This window comes from Idiotropiscis lumnitzeri, chromosome 6 (genome assembly GCF_059441095.1).
Source record: "Idiotropiscis lumnitzeri isolate Australia: NSW breed Sydney's pygmy pipehorse chromosome 6, RoL_Ilum_1.0, whole genome shotgun sequence".
Lineage (NCBI taxonomy): Eukaryota > Metazoa > Chordata > Actinopteri > Syngnathiformes > Syngnathidae > Idiotropiscis > Idiotropiscis lumnitzeri.
The window spans coordinates 11,501,729-11,518,072 of NC_142396.1; the positions used below are offsets into that span (position 1 = coordinate 11,501,729).

General features: G+C 41.1%; 1 protein-coding gene across 2 annotated transcripts; it reads right to left on the bottom strand.

Annotated features, from left to right (window-relative positions):
- Positions 1 to 2,799: 2,799 nt before the first annotated feature.
- api5 (apoptosis inhibitor 5) lies at positions 2,800 to 13,912 on the bottom strand. Of its 2 annotated transcripts, none has more exons than XM_088298277.1 (14): positions 13,544 to 13,912; positions 11,942 to 12,103; positions 11,741 to 11,834; positions 11,206 to 11,271; positions 10,440 to 10,591; positions 9,977 to 10,183; positions 9,257 to 9,361; positions 8,074 to 8,163; positions 7,412 to 7,593; positions 7,219 to 7,312; positions 7,066 to 7,122; positions 6,626 to 6,711; positions 6,398 to 6,540; positions 2,800 to 2,943 (listed from the first exon to the last, which is right to left on the bottom strand). In XM_088298277.1, exons 1-14 carry the CDS (start codon positions 13,613 to 13,615, stop codon positions 2,936 to 2,938), a joined length of 1,518 nt encoding a protein of 505 aa, XP_088154403.1. In that variant the 5' UTR covers positions 13,616 to 13,912; the 3' UTR covers positions 2,800 to 2,935. The 2 variants fall into 2 exon arrangements, with proteins under 2 accessions (XP_088154403.1, XP_088154402.1); XM_088298276.1 differs by lacking the exon at positions 2,800 to 2,943 and adding an exon at positions 4,998 to 5,557.
- Between the last annotated feature and the right edge of the window lie 2,432 nt (positions 13,913 to 16,344).

Consider the following 16,344-nt stretch of genomic DNA (forward strand, 5'->3'; position numbering starts at 1 on the left):
ACTTGACTTAAATGGTGCAAATGGAACATTATTCATGTGGGCAGTAGAGAAGGTCATGTGCTTTAGCCATCAATTGTTTTTTTTCCATCACTTAATTTGTTTTGGAGGACTTAAAAGACCCTTTAAGTGCTCATTTCAATTTTTGTTTGTGTTATTCCATAAAGAAGGTGGCCACTTGTCATGTTGGTATTTTAAACAATACAATCAACAAACCAGAATCAGAATGAGAAATCCCTTTATTGTCATTGTACTCAAGCGTGCAACGAGATTAGAGAGCTCCCCTCTCCAGTGCAATACAACAATAATTCAGATAAATATATAAATTAGATAAATAAGAGAATAGTTAGTGCAATGGAAAGTAATATCTTTTATTTGCTCTGTATTAATAAAAATGAAAAATATTCTATGCAAAACGATTGATGGATTCAATGCGCGCTCTGCTTTAACATGAAAGATGATGTCATTGTTTTGGTTTGTGTTGCATACAAGGCCCTTTTGTCTAAAAGTGTGGTTGAGTTTATTCATTTAAACTCCTAGAGTATATGTGTGTGTGTGTTTTATAGGTACACGCACAGACAAACAAATACACCTCATATACACACACGTGCAGCAGCAAGCGCTCCTCCGCACTCCCGCTCAAGTTGACATGTTAACACTCACTGGCTGCTATATTTAGCGCTGCCTCGCCGCACTGTTACTATTCCCAGCAATGCGCATGAGAGGGTGGACGGCTTTTCATGCATATCCATACATACATAAATACAGGCGTGGGTTTTTAAATGTTTGGGTAGACTAAAACTAAATCTAACACTAATACAATGAGGGGGGCTGAGGGAATAAGAACAACAACATAAGGATTAAGAAGAGGAAGAGGAGGAAGAATGGACCAAAATGACTGAAAAAGGAAGAAGAAAGAGATGAAGAAGTAGTGGAGGAAGAAGAGGAGGAAAAATGACAAATAATGAGATTAAGAAGTGGACTGAAGAGGGGAAGAGGAGCCAAGCTAAGAAATAGCCTCAATCATCACAAAAACATTGGCCAAAAGAATTGAGGCTTGCTTATATTTATTTCCACAAATTACAGTCTCAAAAGTATTCAATTATTTCAGTGATTGTGGGTTTTCCATTCTCAAACAAAAGCGCAACAAGTTTTGCTTGTGCCAGAATCTGAATCACATGCCCTTTATTGTCATTGTACTCAGTGGACAACGAGATTGGAGAGCTCCCCTCTCCAGTGCAAATATAATAAATCATTTAAATATATCAATTAAATTCATTAAAGATGAAATAATTCAATAATAAATAAATGTGAAATAAAACAAGTTTGACTTCCATGAAAACTATGATAGGAATGTCAATCAAAATGGATGAAAGTCTATTTAATAAAGTGGCAGGTGAGCACGTGTGGGAAATTATTGAACAAATGATTTTGATCAAAACCAGTGACGATTCTCATTTTGGTACGAACCAAGGAGAGTTTCAAAGAAACTCTTTCAATAAATAGCCTTCGGTTGACCTTCAAAAAAAAAACAACAACACAATGATGTCAGAAAGGATTGCATAATTTATGGTTCAAAGGGGAAAAAAAATCTAATCTAACTGGAGTATAAATATGGCGCGCCGCACACAGTGATGCTAAAAGAAAAAAAAAGTGCATTGCTGACGCAGTTGATTCTTTTTATAGCCTCTTTACAGGCCTCGAACGGACGTGCTCCAATGTCGGCTTCAAGAGGAGGAATTTCAATGGGTGAAATTGGAAGCAACGCAAATACGGTTCCGGCATATTGGCCGTTTGGGTGCACGCTCGCCTTTTGCGCCACTGTTCCAAGAATCAGCTGTTCAACTCTCGTTTTGGAAAAATGAATGATTTTTTTTTTCCATTTTAGTTCATATCACAGACAACCAAAACATAATACATGCATTAACTAGAAATTATGACTTTAATTGATATCATTCCATTTTAAACATGATTTCATGGGTGCTTTGTATTAATGAGAAATATGACCCTTTTTATTTGAGTGAATTTATTTATGCAAGCAATAAATAGGTATGTACACGAATGAACTACACATATGACATTTTTATTTAGATTTTATTTGATTTTATACGGATCCTCCACAACCAAAAACCTGTTTTTTCCAATTTAATTTTGTTATCAACAATGTGATTTATAGATTATGCACTCTTTGTATGAACTAAACAAATCATATAACGTATTCTTATTTGGGGAGAAGAATTTACCTATTCATTTTAGTTTGGTTTGGGATGGTTGCCATGGTAACACTGCATGACCCCATCGGGCGCAAAAAAGATTAAACAAAGTGAAGTCCGCAGGATGACTTTCTCGCCCATGTTTGCATTTGAGCGGACAATACGAGTGTGTATGGGTTCAGAGTCAGAATGCAAATTAATTAAGGATTATTTTTATTTTGGGACAATATATATCTGAGCCCCACATTGCATGAAATGGGAAGTCAGCATCCAAAGCATACCACATTGCATGTTGGAGGCACTATTTTTGGTATTGCTAATGTCCAAACACCTTTGAGCCCCTAAAAACTGACGTATTCTGAAAATCGGAAGAAAAGAAAAATACTCCAGCAAAGGAGCAAAACAGCTTGTGATCCAATGCATACCACATCGCATGTCAAACATGGTCACAGCAGTTATGGGCAAGGGTGCTATGTGCCCCAATGGTTTCGATCCCCTGTCCACCCACGCCTCCTCCTCCTTTACAATACATGATTATTTTCAGCTCTGCAGTGTGTGTGTGTGCGGGGGTGCGTGTGAGTGTGTGTGTGTGTGTACTTTGGGAAATACCTGGTCACGATCAATCACCAGAGGAGCGTTCTTCTCCCACGTTTGCTTACCACCTCCTGCTGGCCAAAGGGGGGAAGTTCGAGGAGGACCATGAATGCACCACGGACAATGGACGGTCAGAAGACTGCTATGACAAATTGCAAAAACAAACAAAAACAAAAAACAGCCAAGTGTATAATGCTCGTGGGCCATTTTGTTCGAAGCATAATGCAATGAGTTCCAGTGCAAGGATTAAGATTGTTATTCTCGGTTTTGCTTTATGAATCTACACTAATGTGTTTGTTGTAGTTTGCATTGCATCTATTTGAGACCTTTTTTGGTAACATTTTGCGACACATATTTTTCACATCAGTAGCAAGGCAGCAATTGTAGAATTTGAGCACAATAGAGTATTGCCATCTGGTGTATTTCATACAAGATAGAATCCATCAATCACGGCACGGACTTTTTATTTTTGAGGGGAAAGGCACTGTCGCAGAAATGCAGAAATCGGTAGGAGTGACATATTGCTGCATGCTTTGAATGGGACAAAACAGTTGCATCACTTGGTGTGGTTGATACAAATATATATATATATATATATATACATATACACACACACACGTGTATGCATGCAGTGTTTTTTTTCTGCGCGCAAGACAAAAGGGAAAAAAACAAAGCTAGAAAGTTCAACATGGCTAAAAATAGAACTGGTTGTTGCTCTGATAGGTAGGAAAACCCTGGTCTGTATCGCCCCCTAGAGGGGACAGCCTGTCACTTTTTTTTTAATAGTTTGCTCTTTTATACTCCAGCTCAAGACACAGAAAAAGCCAGCGCATTGTGCGAGAAATTTCACATATGCACAGCCACATTCATTTAATTTTTAATTTAATTTAAAAAAGTTACTGTTCATAGAATTAGATGGTTATGTCTAGTAAGATGATGTACAGGAGGAGCACAACGCCCTTTTGAATGCATCCACCCCCACCCAACCGTAAACCACCACCACCTCACATACGCGCAGGTTTTGGCTGGAGAAAAATAGTGTTACTGTATTGTATTGCATTGTTCACAGCGCGGAACCGACATGGCAGCATTTATATATATATATATATATATATATACACTGACCCCAAAAAAGTATAAATTGGCAAAGCTACAAAAATACTGACAGCAAAGTAATCCAAGGCCCCATTAAATAATCACTTATTACCTAATTTGATACAATATTTATATTTCCCAATCATTCAAAGCACGCAGCAAAAGGTTTACGCCTTTCCACTCGGTGCTGTTGCCCAACTAGTGGAATGATCAGTGTGTGGCTGGCTATTAATGTTGGATAATGGCTTGATTGAAATATATCAGCGCACCCTACAACCCCCCCCCCCCCTCCCCCATTTCAAGCATGCGGCAAGATTGAAAATCTACGTTGTGGAAGGGTGCCACGCAGTAAACTTGCTTGACTTACCCTTGATGGCACTTTTCAGGCACTTTCGAAATATGTAGAAAAATTGCACATCTTTTTTTTTCTTTGCTAAAGGTTCCGTGTGACTGAAATAAGTATGATGTTGAATAATGACGTACCGGTAAAGCAGGGGTGTCGAACTCATTTTTTGTGGACGGGCCACTTCGTAGTTATGGTTTTCCTCAGAAGGCCGTTCTGACTGTGAACCCATATAAATCTATGACCACCTTACGTTATCACATACACACAAAATTGATAGAAAGCCACTTTTGACATCTAAAGCCAGTAAGTGATTGTTCAACAAATTTTCAATTTATTTTAAAAATAATAAAAAAATAAAACATTTGGTGATTAAACATTCCAATAAAAAAAAGTTTTTTTTTAATAGGGGAGTTGTTTTTCCAATCATGCTTGTAGTTATTAGCTTAGACGGTGTCGTTTACATTTTTGGTACTACAGGGCAGCCATACATAGGGAGTTGTATACATTTCTTTTTTATGTTTCAGATACCCGGGTTATTGTCGGTATCAGGTATACAAACCTGTGTAGGGAAACTTATGGCCTAATCTTAATCGTTATTACATTTTTATATGTCATTATAACCGTGGTAGGAAAACAACAAGGCAAAGTAAACGCAAGCCATTTGCGTACGTGCGTTATCATACACGAAGACATGACACACATTGTTCTTACTTCCATACAAGTTTATGATAAAAATCCGACAACATCAGCAATTCATACAAAGTTTTAATCGTCGGCCAATTCAAACTGAAGCTCTACTAACAGTTTTTTAAAAAATGATAAATAAAAAGGTAAAAACAAATGCAATCCAACATCACGTTGCAAACCAAAAAGAAGACCGTTTTTTTTCTTTTCTTTTTTCTTTTGAAAAACGCCCAGTGGGATCAAAACTATTAGTGTGTCACAACTCTGCAGTCTTTTTGATCAACAAGGAAACAATGACATTGATAAAAAACAACAAGAGGGAGATCTAAGGGCCTTGGCTTCTTGACGAGTTCTAGTTGGTCTGGATAGAAATGTACATTGTGAAGAAGATCAGGGCTTTTTTTTCTCTTATTAAATGGAAGCAGGAAGGTAGTGGTGGTACGTAGTCCATTTAGGTCGAGAGTAAAGGTTCCGACGCGATGCAGTTCAGTAAACAACAAACAACCCCCCCGGCCCCTACTCTCTCCCCTGCCCCCTCATGACCCGCCTCAGTAGATCCGCCCTCGGCTTCTGTTGCCTCTGGTGCCGAAGCCCCGTCCCCGTCCGCCCCTGAAGCCGCCGCGCTGCTCTGTAGGCAACATTGGTGGTAGAGACCACAAAGTTAGCAATGGCCCAAACAATTCACCCTAAATCAAACAAATTTTATAGGACATTGAAATCATTTTTTTGAGTTTTACTCGACATCAAGCAAGTCCGGTCCTCAAGCGCCCCTCTTCCTAACACCCTGAATTTGTTGCCATTCAATCACAAGGCACACATAGACAAACAACCATTCACACTCACAATCACACCGAGGGACAATTTAAATTCTCCAATTAACCGAAAAAGCATGCTTTGGGAATGTGGGAGGAAACCAGAGTAATCGGAGAAAATACACACAGGCACGGCAAGAACATGCAAACGCCACACTGAAAGGCCCAGGTTCGAACCCTTGACCTCTGCACTGAGAGGCAAATGTACTAACCAGTCGTCTACCGTGCCTCTTTTTTTTTTTTCTTTTAAACTGATACATCTGAGACCCAAGAATGTATTTACCTTTTTTCTTTTCAATTAATGGGTACGAATATTATTATCGTCCAATGTTTTTCAGTCATTACAAGCCCCCATGTGAAATAAAAGCATTCCCTAACATATTTGTTCGTGATTTCTTAACTATAAAGTAACCATACTCCTTCTTCATATAGTGTAGCCGGGCCTTGGACCAATCAAATCAAGTTTGTGTGCCAAATTCTAGCGCGCAGCTATGAAAATATTGGTAATGTTAAATATGGATTCATCAGGATCCAAATTTAGTCAAATGTAACCCTCGCTAGACATGAAATCATGTACATAAAACAATAAAGAGTATTAAAGCATTTCAGAACATTACTTCTAATGCCATACAATCAGACCGTGCTTGCGTACCCACCGTAATTAAAGTTCCCTAGGGAGGCGCTGTATTTGCCGCTGGGTGGGTTGTAGATTTGCCGAGCGTCTCGCCGAGGCTGTGGGGCTATCTGCTTCTTCACGGTGGTGCCCGAGCCTGCGTCGTCACTGGACGGACGCTTAAAACTATGGGATTAAAGAGAAACAACAGAGTATGATCGTCGCGCAAGAATATTTGGGCATGAGCCGCGTTGCAAGGTGTCAAACTTACGCCACCGCTGCTGCCTCAGTCTTCTGGACAGGCTTCCAAGACAGAGTGACGGCGCTTTTAAATGACGGAGGGTTGTGGAACAGATCCTGAGACACAGAATTACTTGAACTATATCATAGGAAGATTATTCAAGTGAGGCCACGATTTGAATAGTAGCTGACAACATTTTGAGGTGATGTAACGTTATCTTATGGATGAAAATACAACCGCTTCTGCCTTTGGTTAGCAACAGAGTTCAAATGGCTCAGAAGTAATAATTTCAGCTATTCTAGCGGAAAAGGGAAGCATCAATTTGAGGGATGCATTCATTCGGCTAAAGCGGATGGCATTGTGCTCATTTGAGTTGGAATCACTATTTGAAGAAATACTGTAACAGATACTTCATTCATTTCTGGACATGAATAAGACATTTGCGTATGTTCCTTGAAATTGCAACCAACCTTGATGAGGACGTTGATGTTGTTTGTAATCTTCAAGGCCACCACCTTGATCTTGTTCTGATGACAACAATAACAAAAAAGTCCCCGGTCAGCATTCAGATGTTTTTTTTTTTTTTTTTTTTTTGACAGACTCCAAAAGATTGCCGCGTCTACCTCGTCCGTCTTGAGTGCTTCTCCCGACTTGCCCTGCAGAGCCACTCGCAGCTGTCTGATGTAAACCTGCAGCCCTCTGGCGAAATACTGTAACCTGTAAGTACAATCACAATCACATTTTTATTTAGATGAAATTAAAAAGGGGACATTTTATAAATTAGTGTGGCTCATATCAACAGTGAATGGTGTGCACCTGATCTTAAAGTCTTTGAGGCGCTCAGCATCTACTTTGTCAATCAGGAAGTCGGGCAGTTTCTTGCCCAGCTGATGGAAGCTGAAGAGCAGACACTCCACGTAGCTGAACTGTAGCTTGGGCTCCTCGCCAGCCGACTGCTCGCCATTCTCGACCTCTTCCGGCGGCAGAGGCATGTACTCCTATGAAAAATAAAAATACAAAAAGAATGCCATGTAGAGGGTTGCCACGAGGTGGAAATTTCTTTGCAAAGTTGAGCTAAAATTTTGTGAATTTTGGGTCATTTAATGGAAACGTGAGATTCAACGTTTTGTATTGTCATAGACATCCATGCAAATTAAATAGCTCTCCTTTCCCACATGCACAATACATTACTTGCTCATTAATTATTGTGCAAAACTTTTTCATACTTTCACAAGTTGAAATGGACAAGCGCAGTAATGTCCATTCAAATTTTGGTGCTGACTGGTCGCCGTTTTAGAGAACAGAATTGACAATTTGAGCAAAATTACAATTCTTGCCTCCCTGGTAGGGACTCAGACGACTGAGACGGAAAATATAGCAAGTCAAACTCCAAAAGGGGGCGTGCCAACTTGTAAATCGCGTCGCAAAAACAAAAGCAATGAATGGGCAGGTTGACGGTGGCCTGTGCTTCTACCCACCAGCAGCTTGGTGAAAAGCATGTTGAGATTGGTCTCCAGTTTGTCCATGTCTCCACAGAAAGGACTCATCTCTGCCAGCAGCTTGAGGACCTGTCCATACGCATATTACCACACACTGTTCAAAAACAACTTCACACACGTACCGCTAATGAGCAACAGTGTGACTAGGTGAAGATTTGAGAGTTGTAAAGAGCCTGATACGCGCAACACCTCGTCAACTGTGCCAGCTGTAGGTATCGCAAGCATTCACGTCATGTTTGGTGCCAAATTCAAGCTCGGAGATCTTGAGGTGCTGATTGGAAAAAGGCGTCATGATTTCATAAACCCTTGTCGTGAATAATAGAACACTTCCTCAAAGTTATTTCCTTCTTTTAGTTTATGATAGACACCACACGTCCGCAGCAATTCAGTCAGTAAAGGCCATTAAACGTTTAGTCAGTAGAGGCAATTTAATGTTAAGTAAGAAATATAAGCAGAGACCATTTTTATGCAGCGTAAATGTATACATCTGAAAGGTCTAGTTCATTCGCCAAATTTTGTGATTTCAAAAGTGTCAGGTTAGTTTATTGATAGGTTTTCTATCTAGGTAAAATCATGTTGCATATGAAGAGATCCATGTTGACAATGTAACTGTTTTGATTTTTATATTAATTCTGTATACATTGCAGCATCAGTATTCAGATGCATGCTAAAATATCGGTCCGTCACGGACGGATGCCCGTTTTTCTGACGACTAACAATAGACGGAGGGGGGGGGGGGGGGGGGGGGGGGAACAAAACAGACGGACCAAGCACTGACGGAAGTGAGTTTTTCGTCTATCGGTGTAATTGTCATTAGCTGAACGATAGGTGCAGGGGACCCACCAGTTTAATAGACTGCCAAATACGTGTATGTGAAATGGACCGACTGACGGAAAGACAGACTAACTGACGGACTACCTGGCGGACTGTTGGTTCGCCCTGAAAAAAAATGACGGACGACTGACAAGCAAATTTTAGTAAGATGCCAACCTCTGCTTATTTGTAAGTGTAATATGTTTGGCCGGTGGATGAAATAAATGCTGTAAATATAGTGAGTGCAGTGTATGCACTGGTGTGCTCAATAAACAGATGCTTATGATACTAGTTGGGGATTGAAAATAATATCTCCAACCCAAAAAAGGACACAAAAGAAGAAACTGACCTCAAGTTGAATGTCTAGCTCGGCCACAGGAGTCGTCAGCGTACTAAGATTAGGTAGGGCGTGTTCACAAAAGTAGGTCACAAAACGTGTGGAATGGACATTTTTCTGTAAAAGACAGAATGGAATTTATTATAGCAACACTTGACATTTTGTACCATAAAAATTGACAGTAAAACGAGTGACTAATCTAATGCATCTCAATACAGAACACGAAGTAAGCACAATTACAGCTGAAACTAGTCTGCTTTTTGAGATATTATTCACATATTAAGTAGGTTGAGAGACAAACATGAACATGACCCAACACATTTGGGATGAAATCAACTCATAAACACCAATTAGGACTTCATCTCTTTGTTATTGGGTACACAAGAATCTGATATAGGTTTCTGAACTACACAACACACAAACAGTGTGACAGGGGAAATTTCAGGATAAAATGCATCTATAACCTGCTCAGGGAAACTTATTAATATGACCTCTAAACTTTTGGATGCACACCTAACAGTTCGATGTTTTTGAACAACTTGCTATTCATTAATAAGCACATCAGCAGGTGTTTCATCCAAAAATTGGCCAATGAGTTCACCTGTAAAAGTTAGGTCATTCTCTGTAAGTAATGAATGTAGCTGTGGATATGTGACTTTGCGAGACCAAACAAACAGCTTCAGAGTGAAACCCAATCCAGGGGAAAAAAAAAAAAACAGTTGATATACTCACAGAGAAGAGGGGCAGTGCCTGGCGTGTGCACTGCAGCAGGCGGTCCACCGTGTCAGGGTCGGCCGGGTTGAGCGCCTGCTCCAGAAAGGCCTGCTCCACCACCAGCTCCACCAGCTGCTGACGCCCGCTCACCGTCTGCAGCACGTGTAGGCCTGACACCAAGCGCATCAGCAGGACAAACTCCTCGCCTGTCACATCCTCCAGCACCTGATCGGAGCGAGCGGCGAGCATTGTTAACAAGAGTCCAGGTATGATGTTTGTTTTAACAATCAGGTCCATTTTGTACAAGTAAGCTTGGCAAGTTAAACCCCTAAAAGAGCAAATGTGCAAAGAGTAGTGAGAGAAACAGGAAGAAACACTCTTAATACAATGCTGAATGTTTTGCACTTGTTTATATCAAATAGTTTTGTCATAAGGGCTTGTCATAAGTCAAAATCTTAATTTACAAACACAGAAGGCCAACCTTTTTAGTCTCTGCAAAGACGTACTCCTCCACCTCCTTTGTCATGACGTCCTCAGACAGGGTCTTGAGCTTGGTGGACAGAAACTTGATGGCCCGCTCGCGCACGATGTCCTCTCCTTGAAGGATCTGCGAGAAGAGGCCACCAAGGGTGCCTGCGCAACACGCGACATCCTTAACGTTTGGGCAACCAAGATTTTGAAACTAGGTGCCCTACCAGAGCCGTCATTTTGATGGACTTCGCCCAGTTGCGCTCCGGCAATTATGTCATGAACTAAAAGGATTGTTATTTGCCGCTTGAGTGTCTGATAAAAGATATTTTGTTTGTTAAAATTCAATCAGGTGGAATGCCTCCTCTACTTCATAGATCATGGAGAACAGCAGCATTTCTCAATGCAGCAGCTGGATGGTATGGAAACCCGGCAGCGATGCCCCAGAACAATGTCCTTAAGATTAAGCAGGGCCGGCAAATTGACGACACGTCGTAGTTAAGAGTAATGACTCAACTATTGTTAGATTGTTTAATACCAAAAAGATTGTACTACGGGAATGAAATATACACAGAAATGGGAAAAAGTGAAGCGGCCAGAAGCATCATATAGCTATATATGCAGAATAATAACATATCAAAGTTTGAAAACCGTCAAAATGATGGCTCGTGTAGTCTTCGTGTTAATTAGTGTTGGGACAGGAAAACCGCAAACACTTCCTGAAGCAAACAAACACACAGAAAACACACACAGACAAACAGACAGACACACGAGCGTACCCTTTGCGTCAATCTTGAAGATGGAAATCAGCGATATGTTCACTTGGTTGAATTCAGCTGTGTCATCTAAAAATGAAACAGATATACTTAGAAATGTGTCTTTGTGTAACACTGCTATAAAGATGTGTGCCAACTAATTTAGAAAAAAACAATACAGTGGCTTGTAACTCAATTTACTCATATAGACACTTTCCCAGGCATTTTCCCAGTTGAAATAAGTTTGAATGCCATTAATCCATTCCACCCCCAAAGAAAACCAATATGTTTTAGTTTGTTTTTTCATGAATAAAAATAGCGTACTTTTGTATAGATAACAATACAATGTAAAGAAATTAACAGGTCTACTAAATTGTAATTCCTGTTCATACTGCAGTATTTGCGTTTTAAAGGCAAAGGTAAGTCATAAATGTTCTTTACTATCCATCTTATTCCTGAGGGCTCTCCTGAAGAAACGAGTATGTGCGCGACTTCTGCTAAGATGCTTCCAAATGCTTCATATGTCCAAGTACCACTTTACCATCCATATAGCTAGTACCTGTCTGGAGGAGTTGGGTGAGAATATCCGCCACTTTGAGGATGTTGTCGCCAGTTGCAAACCGTGGGAGCTCCTTAATAGCCTGCCGCCGAATCTGGAGCAAAGCATAGTGAGTAGGCGGTCGTGAAACGCTTGGAACTGACAGAGCATGAACATGGCCTGGGTTTAAATTTTGACACAGAGTGTGGTTACCACACTTACAGACACGTCGTCATCTTCGCAGAGATCCAACTGAGCATTGATGGCCGCATCCGCCAACTCCGGAAAGCTGCTAAAGAACTTGGGGATGAATTGAGCCGCCAGACGCTTCTCCTTGGGCCCACCCTTCACACCATCCAGGATGACTTGGTAGGCATCTTTGTGCTGCAGAATGCAAGGAACAAGCAACTAATTGGTTAAGTGCATGTGTTTAACACAACTGTAGCGACAGACTGATTTCCTCATTTAAAATAAAAGAGTAGATTGATGTTATAGTAATATGGCTCACCAGCAAAATGGCTGCGGTGTGTGTTTAAAAAGCAAACTAAAACTCATGCTAAAATAGTCAAATATGTGCGATTAACTTCTGTAAACGTAACTTTTTCTTTTTATAAGGATCCCTGAGAAAGGGCAACTAGTTGAGTTAAGAACAGAGAAAGGGGATGCTAAAGCAGTAGTGGAGAAGTATTGAAGGAATGAAAACAGCTGTTTTACGTAAAGGAAAGAAGGGAACAAAATAAACAGCAGGTCTGAGGGAAGGGAAGAGGACAGCGGTCAGAAGGAGCAAAGCAAGTATAAGAGGAAGGAAGGAAGAAAACAAGGAAGGAAGTAAAGAAGTAAGGAAATAAGTTAGGAAGTAAAGAAGGAAGGCAGAAAATTAAGGTTAAGTGACTGATGAAAGAGAAGTATGCATGAATAAAACAGGTGCGACAGAGTGAATGAAGGAAAGCAGCAAAGCAGGTTTAAGCAAAGGAACGAAAGAAAATGAGCAGGAAAAGGAAGTGGTGTGACAGAAGGAAGGAAGGAGGGAGGTAAGTAAGAGATGAAGTAAAAAAAAATATATATATCAAGTCTGAGATAAAAGGAATGACATAATGAAGGAAGAAAAAAACAGGTTTACGCTGAGGGTGCAAAAGACAGGGAAAAGAAGATAGAAACAAGTTCAAGAAAAGACGAGACCGGAAAGGAGGTCTGACATGCAAGGAATGCAAAAAGGGAAGTTCCGAAGGTCATAGAATCAAAAATATATAATTAAATAATTAAATAGATAAATAAAACAGGTGTGATGCAAGCGAAGGTATAATAGGCCATGGACAAAAGTGAAGGTAGAAAGACTACCCGAAGGCAGTTTTACGGATGGAAGGAGATGAAAAGAAGTACAACGGGACAGTCAAAGGCCAAAAGGAAGGTTTTGAAGAACAAAGAATAGCAGAGAAGTAGGTTTATACCAATTTATACCAAAGTAACGATCAATCAATAATTACAAAACAAATTAAATTCAAAATGTAACAAATTTTAGATTTCAGTGTGTACCTTTCAACCCGCCTTCTGTCCATCCTCCCACTTTGTTTATTGCCATTAGAAGGGAAAAACGCTTTAAATTTGTGTGTACTCATTATGAACAAAATAGAACGTGCCTCGTAGCACTTTCGACTATGAATTAGCCATCACTAGGCTAACAGCTAGCTGCTAGCTTAGCCCCCCACTCACAACACAAGCTTACGTAAGCTAGCAGCCAGCAACATTGGCCTTAAAATGAACGTTTAACCTTTTCGATGAGCGTCACAGTAACGAAAAGGCTACATTTTTTGCTATTTTCTTTACCTGGCTGACGTCGTCCTTGGCATCAGCAAGGACCCCGTAGCTTCGGTAGAGATCCTCGATAGTGACCGCCATCAGCGTGCGTCCGATGTGCCTGCTTAGCGCTCAGCTCAAATGCAGAAATACGTCCAAAATATCCTCCCTTGGTTCTGTTTTTCTGCTGGTTAATGGGGTCGTGGCACTAATTAACACCACGTTGGTGTGTACGTAGCACCACAAAATGGGAGCTGGGAAGCAAAATTTCGACAAGTGTGGGAATAATGTGCAGCCGCCGCCAATCGTCTGCAGTCCCAGCAACGTTCTACAGACGAGAGGAGGGCAAAGCTCAGCGGCTACGGAAGTGACGACGAGGCGCATGTGCACGTTTAGCCAACCACAAGGCGGAAGAAGACACATGTGACGCAAAAATGAGCGAAAAATGCCGCGCAGTTATGGCGCTTACTTGACGCTTGCATTCTCTCATACTATTTTATGTTCAGTGGTGGCAAGTATTGATTTTACTTACGTTAAGTTAAAAAATGGACTCCGAAATGTGCAGGTATTTAGGACAAAAGTGAAACATATTTTTGTACTGTAAATTGTACAAAATACACGTATATAAAGTTGTCTTGTATTTTCATGATGCAAAAATATACTTTTTATTATTACACAAGGCTCTTACTGAGTAAAAAGTTAGCCAATGGCGCTTTAACGCAAAAAAAGGAATTAGCTATCAATTCTAAAAAAAATACCAGACCTGTATGAATTTAGATTAGACACAGATTTTTTTTAAACAACAGAGGCTGTTGGTTAGATGGCACAAGACAATAACATTTCCCACAATTCATCCTTATAGTCCAACAGTTTTATTAAATAAGCGCATGGGTGGGGAATATCTCAAAATCGTTCATGCTCCATGGTTCACGTTCCGTCTCCGCATTGAGCTCAACCATGATGGTTTACGTTGCCCCTCCTATTTACATTTTATTTGGGGCTGGTGGTAACGAGCTTAGTTTGACTAAGTAAGCGGTTTGGATAATGGATGCATAGAAGGATTATCGATGTTTTTTCAAAGGGAGTAAAAGAAAAATGAAAAATAAAACACTTGAAGTACACCTCCAGCCAAAAGATCCATGGCCCCTTACTTGCCACTGTCAGCCACCATATGCCTTCTGAAAGTTGACGCAAGTTTAGCGTCGCTAAATGTACGGAATATAACTAGTCAAGGTTCGTGTGTGCATTCTTGCGCTTGTCCGCTTCAGCCTGTGTAAGTGGAGAATCGATCGGCACAGTATTTTATTATTGATGCCATCATCTACCTGCTCCACACTTCACTCTCCCACCTGGAGAAGGCGGGGGGCACGGTGAGGATCATGTTCTTTGATTTCTCCAGTGCTTTCAACACCATCCAGCCCGCCTTATTGGGAGACAAGCTGGAGCAGGCGGGAGTGGCCCACCACCTCATCACATGGATCCACGACTACCTCACAAACCGGCCACAGTACGTGAGAACACAGGACTGTGTGTCTGACGTGCTCCTCTGCAGCACGGGAGCGCCGCAGGGAACTGTTCTGGCTCCCTTCCTGTTCACCCTCTACACTTCGGACTACAAATACGATTCCACAACCTGTCACCTGCAGAAGTTCTCTGATGACTCTGCAATTGTCGGCCTCATCACTGACGGTGACAATCGGGAGTACAGAGGGGTTACGCAGGGTTTCGTGGACTGGTGTCAGCAGAACCGCCTCCAAATCAACGCTGGGAAATCCAAAGAGCTGGTGGTGGATTTCCGCAAGCGTCTGCACTCTCCACCTGCACCAGTGAATATCCAGGGAACAGACGTTGAGAGGGTCTCAACTTACAAGTACCTGGGTGTTCATCTGAACAATAAACTGGACTGGAGCGACAACACAGACGCTCTCCATCGGAAGGGTCAGAGCAGACTCTTCCTATTCAGGAGGCTGAGGTCCTTTGGCGTTCGGGGAACACTCCTCAGGAACTTCTATGACTCGGTGGTTTCATCTGTCATCTTCTATGGAGTGGTCTCCTGGGCAGGAGGCATCTCGGGCCGGGACAAAAAGAGACTGAACAAACTAGTGAGGAGGGCCAGCTCTGTCCTGGGATGCTCCCTGGACTCTGTGGACTCAGTGGGGGGCAGGAGGATGACGGCAAAACTGTCATCAATGCTGGACAACCCGGCCCACCCACTCAATGACACTCTGAGAACACTCCACAGCTCCTTCAGTGATAGACTGTTCCACCCTCGCTGTACCAAAGAGAGATTTCGCTGCTCCTTCCTGCCGACTGCTGTCAGACTTTTTAACAAGAACGTTGGGTCAGGCCTACAAACGGGAGGGCATTAGTGCAATTGTGCAGTCCTAGGATGCAATATATACTACTACTGTACTTTCAGCCAATGGTGTACTTAAATATTGACCAATGATGTATTTTGTTTACCATTACAGTATTCTTATAACAGTACTTCTATCACTGCAGTATTTCTACCATTGCAGGACGTTCACTATTACAGTACTTTTATCATTGTAGTATTTTTCTATCGTTGCAGTACTTTTACTATTACAGTGCTTTTATCATTGCAGTATATTTTATCATTGCAGTACTTCTAACCATTACAGTACTTTTATCATTGCAGTATTTTCTATAATTGCAGTACTCTTACCATTACAGTACTTTTATCATTGCAATATTTTCTATAATTGCAGTATTTTCAATCATTCAGTAGTTTTTATCATTACAGCGTTTCCCCCTCTGTATAAAGGACAGGCATTAGGAGTGTTTCCTTACACTTATATACGTTTAAACTG

Bases quoted from the DNA above. Each gene is read 5' to 3' on its own strand.
- api5 (XM_088298276.1), bottom strand. From the start codon at position 13,615: ATGGCGGTCACTATCGAGGATCTCTACCGAAGCTACGGGGTCCTTGCT. The intron at 12,104-13,543 runs GTAAAGAAAATA...TGCATTCTGCAG, and splicing joins CCAAGGACGACGTCAGCCAG to CACAAAGATGCCTACCAAGT. The intron at 11,835-11,941 runs GTAAGTGTGGTA...GCTTTGCTCCAG, and splicing joins GCGAAGATGACGACGTGTCT to ATTCGGCGGCAGGCTATTAA.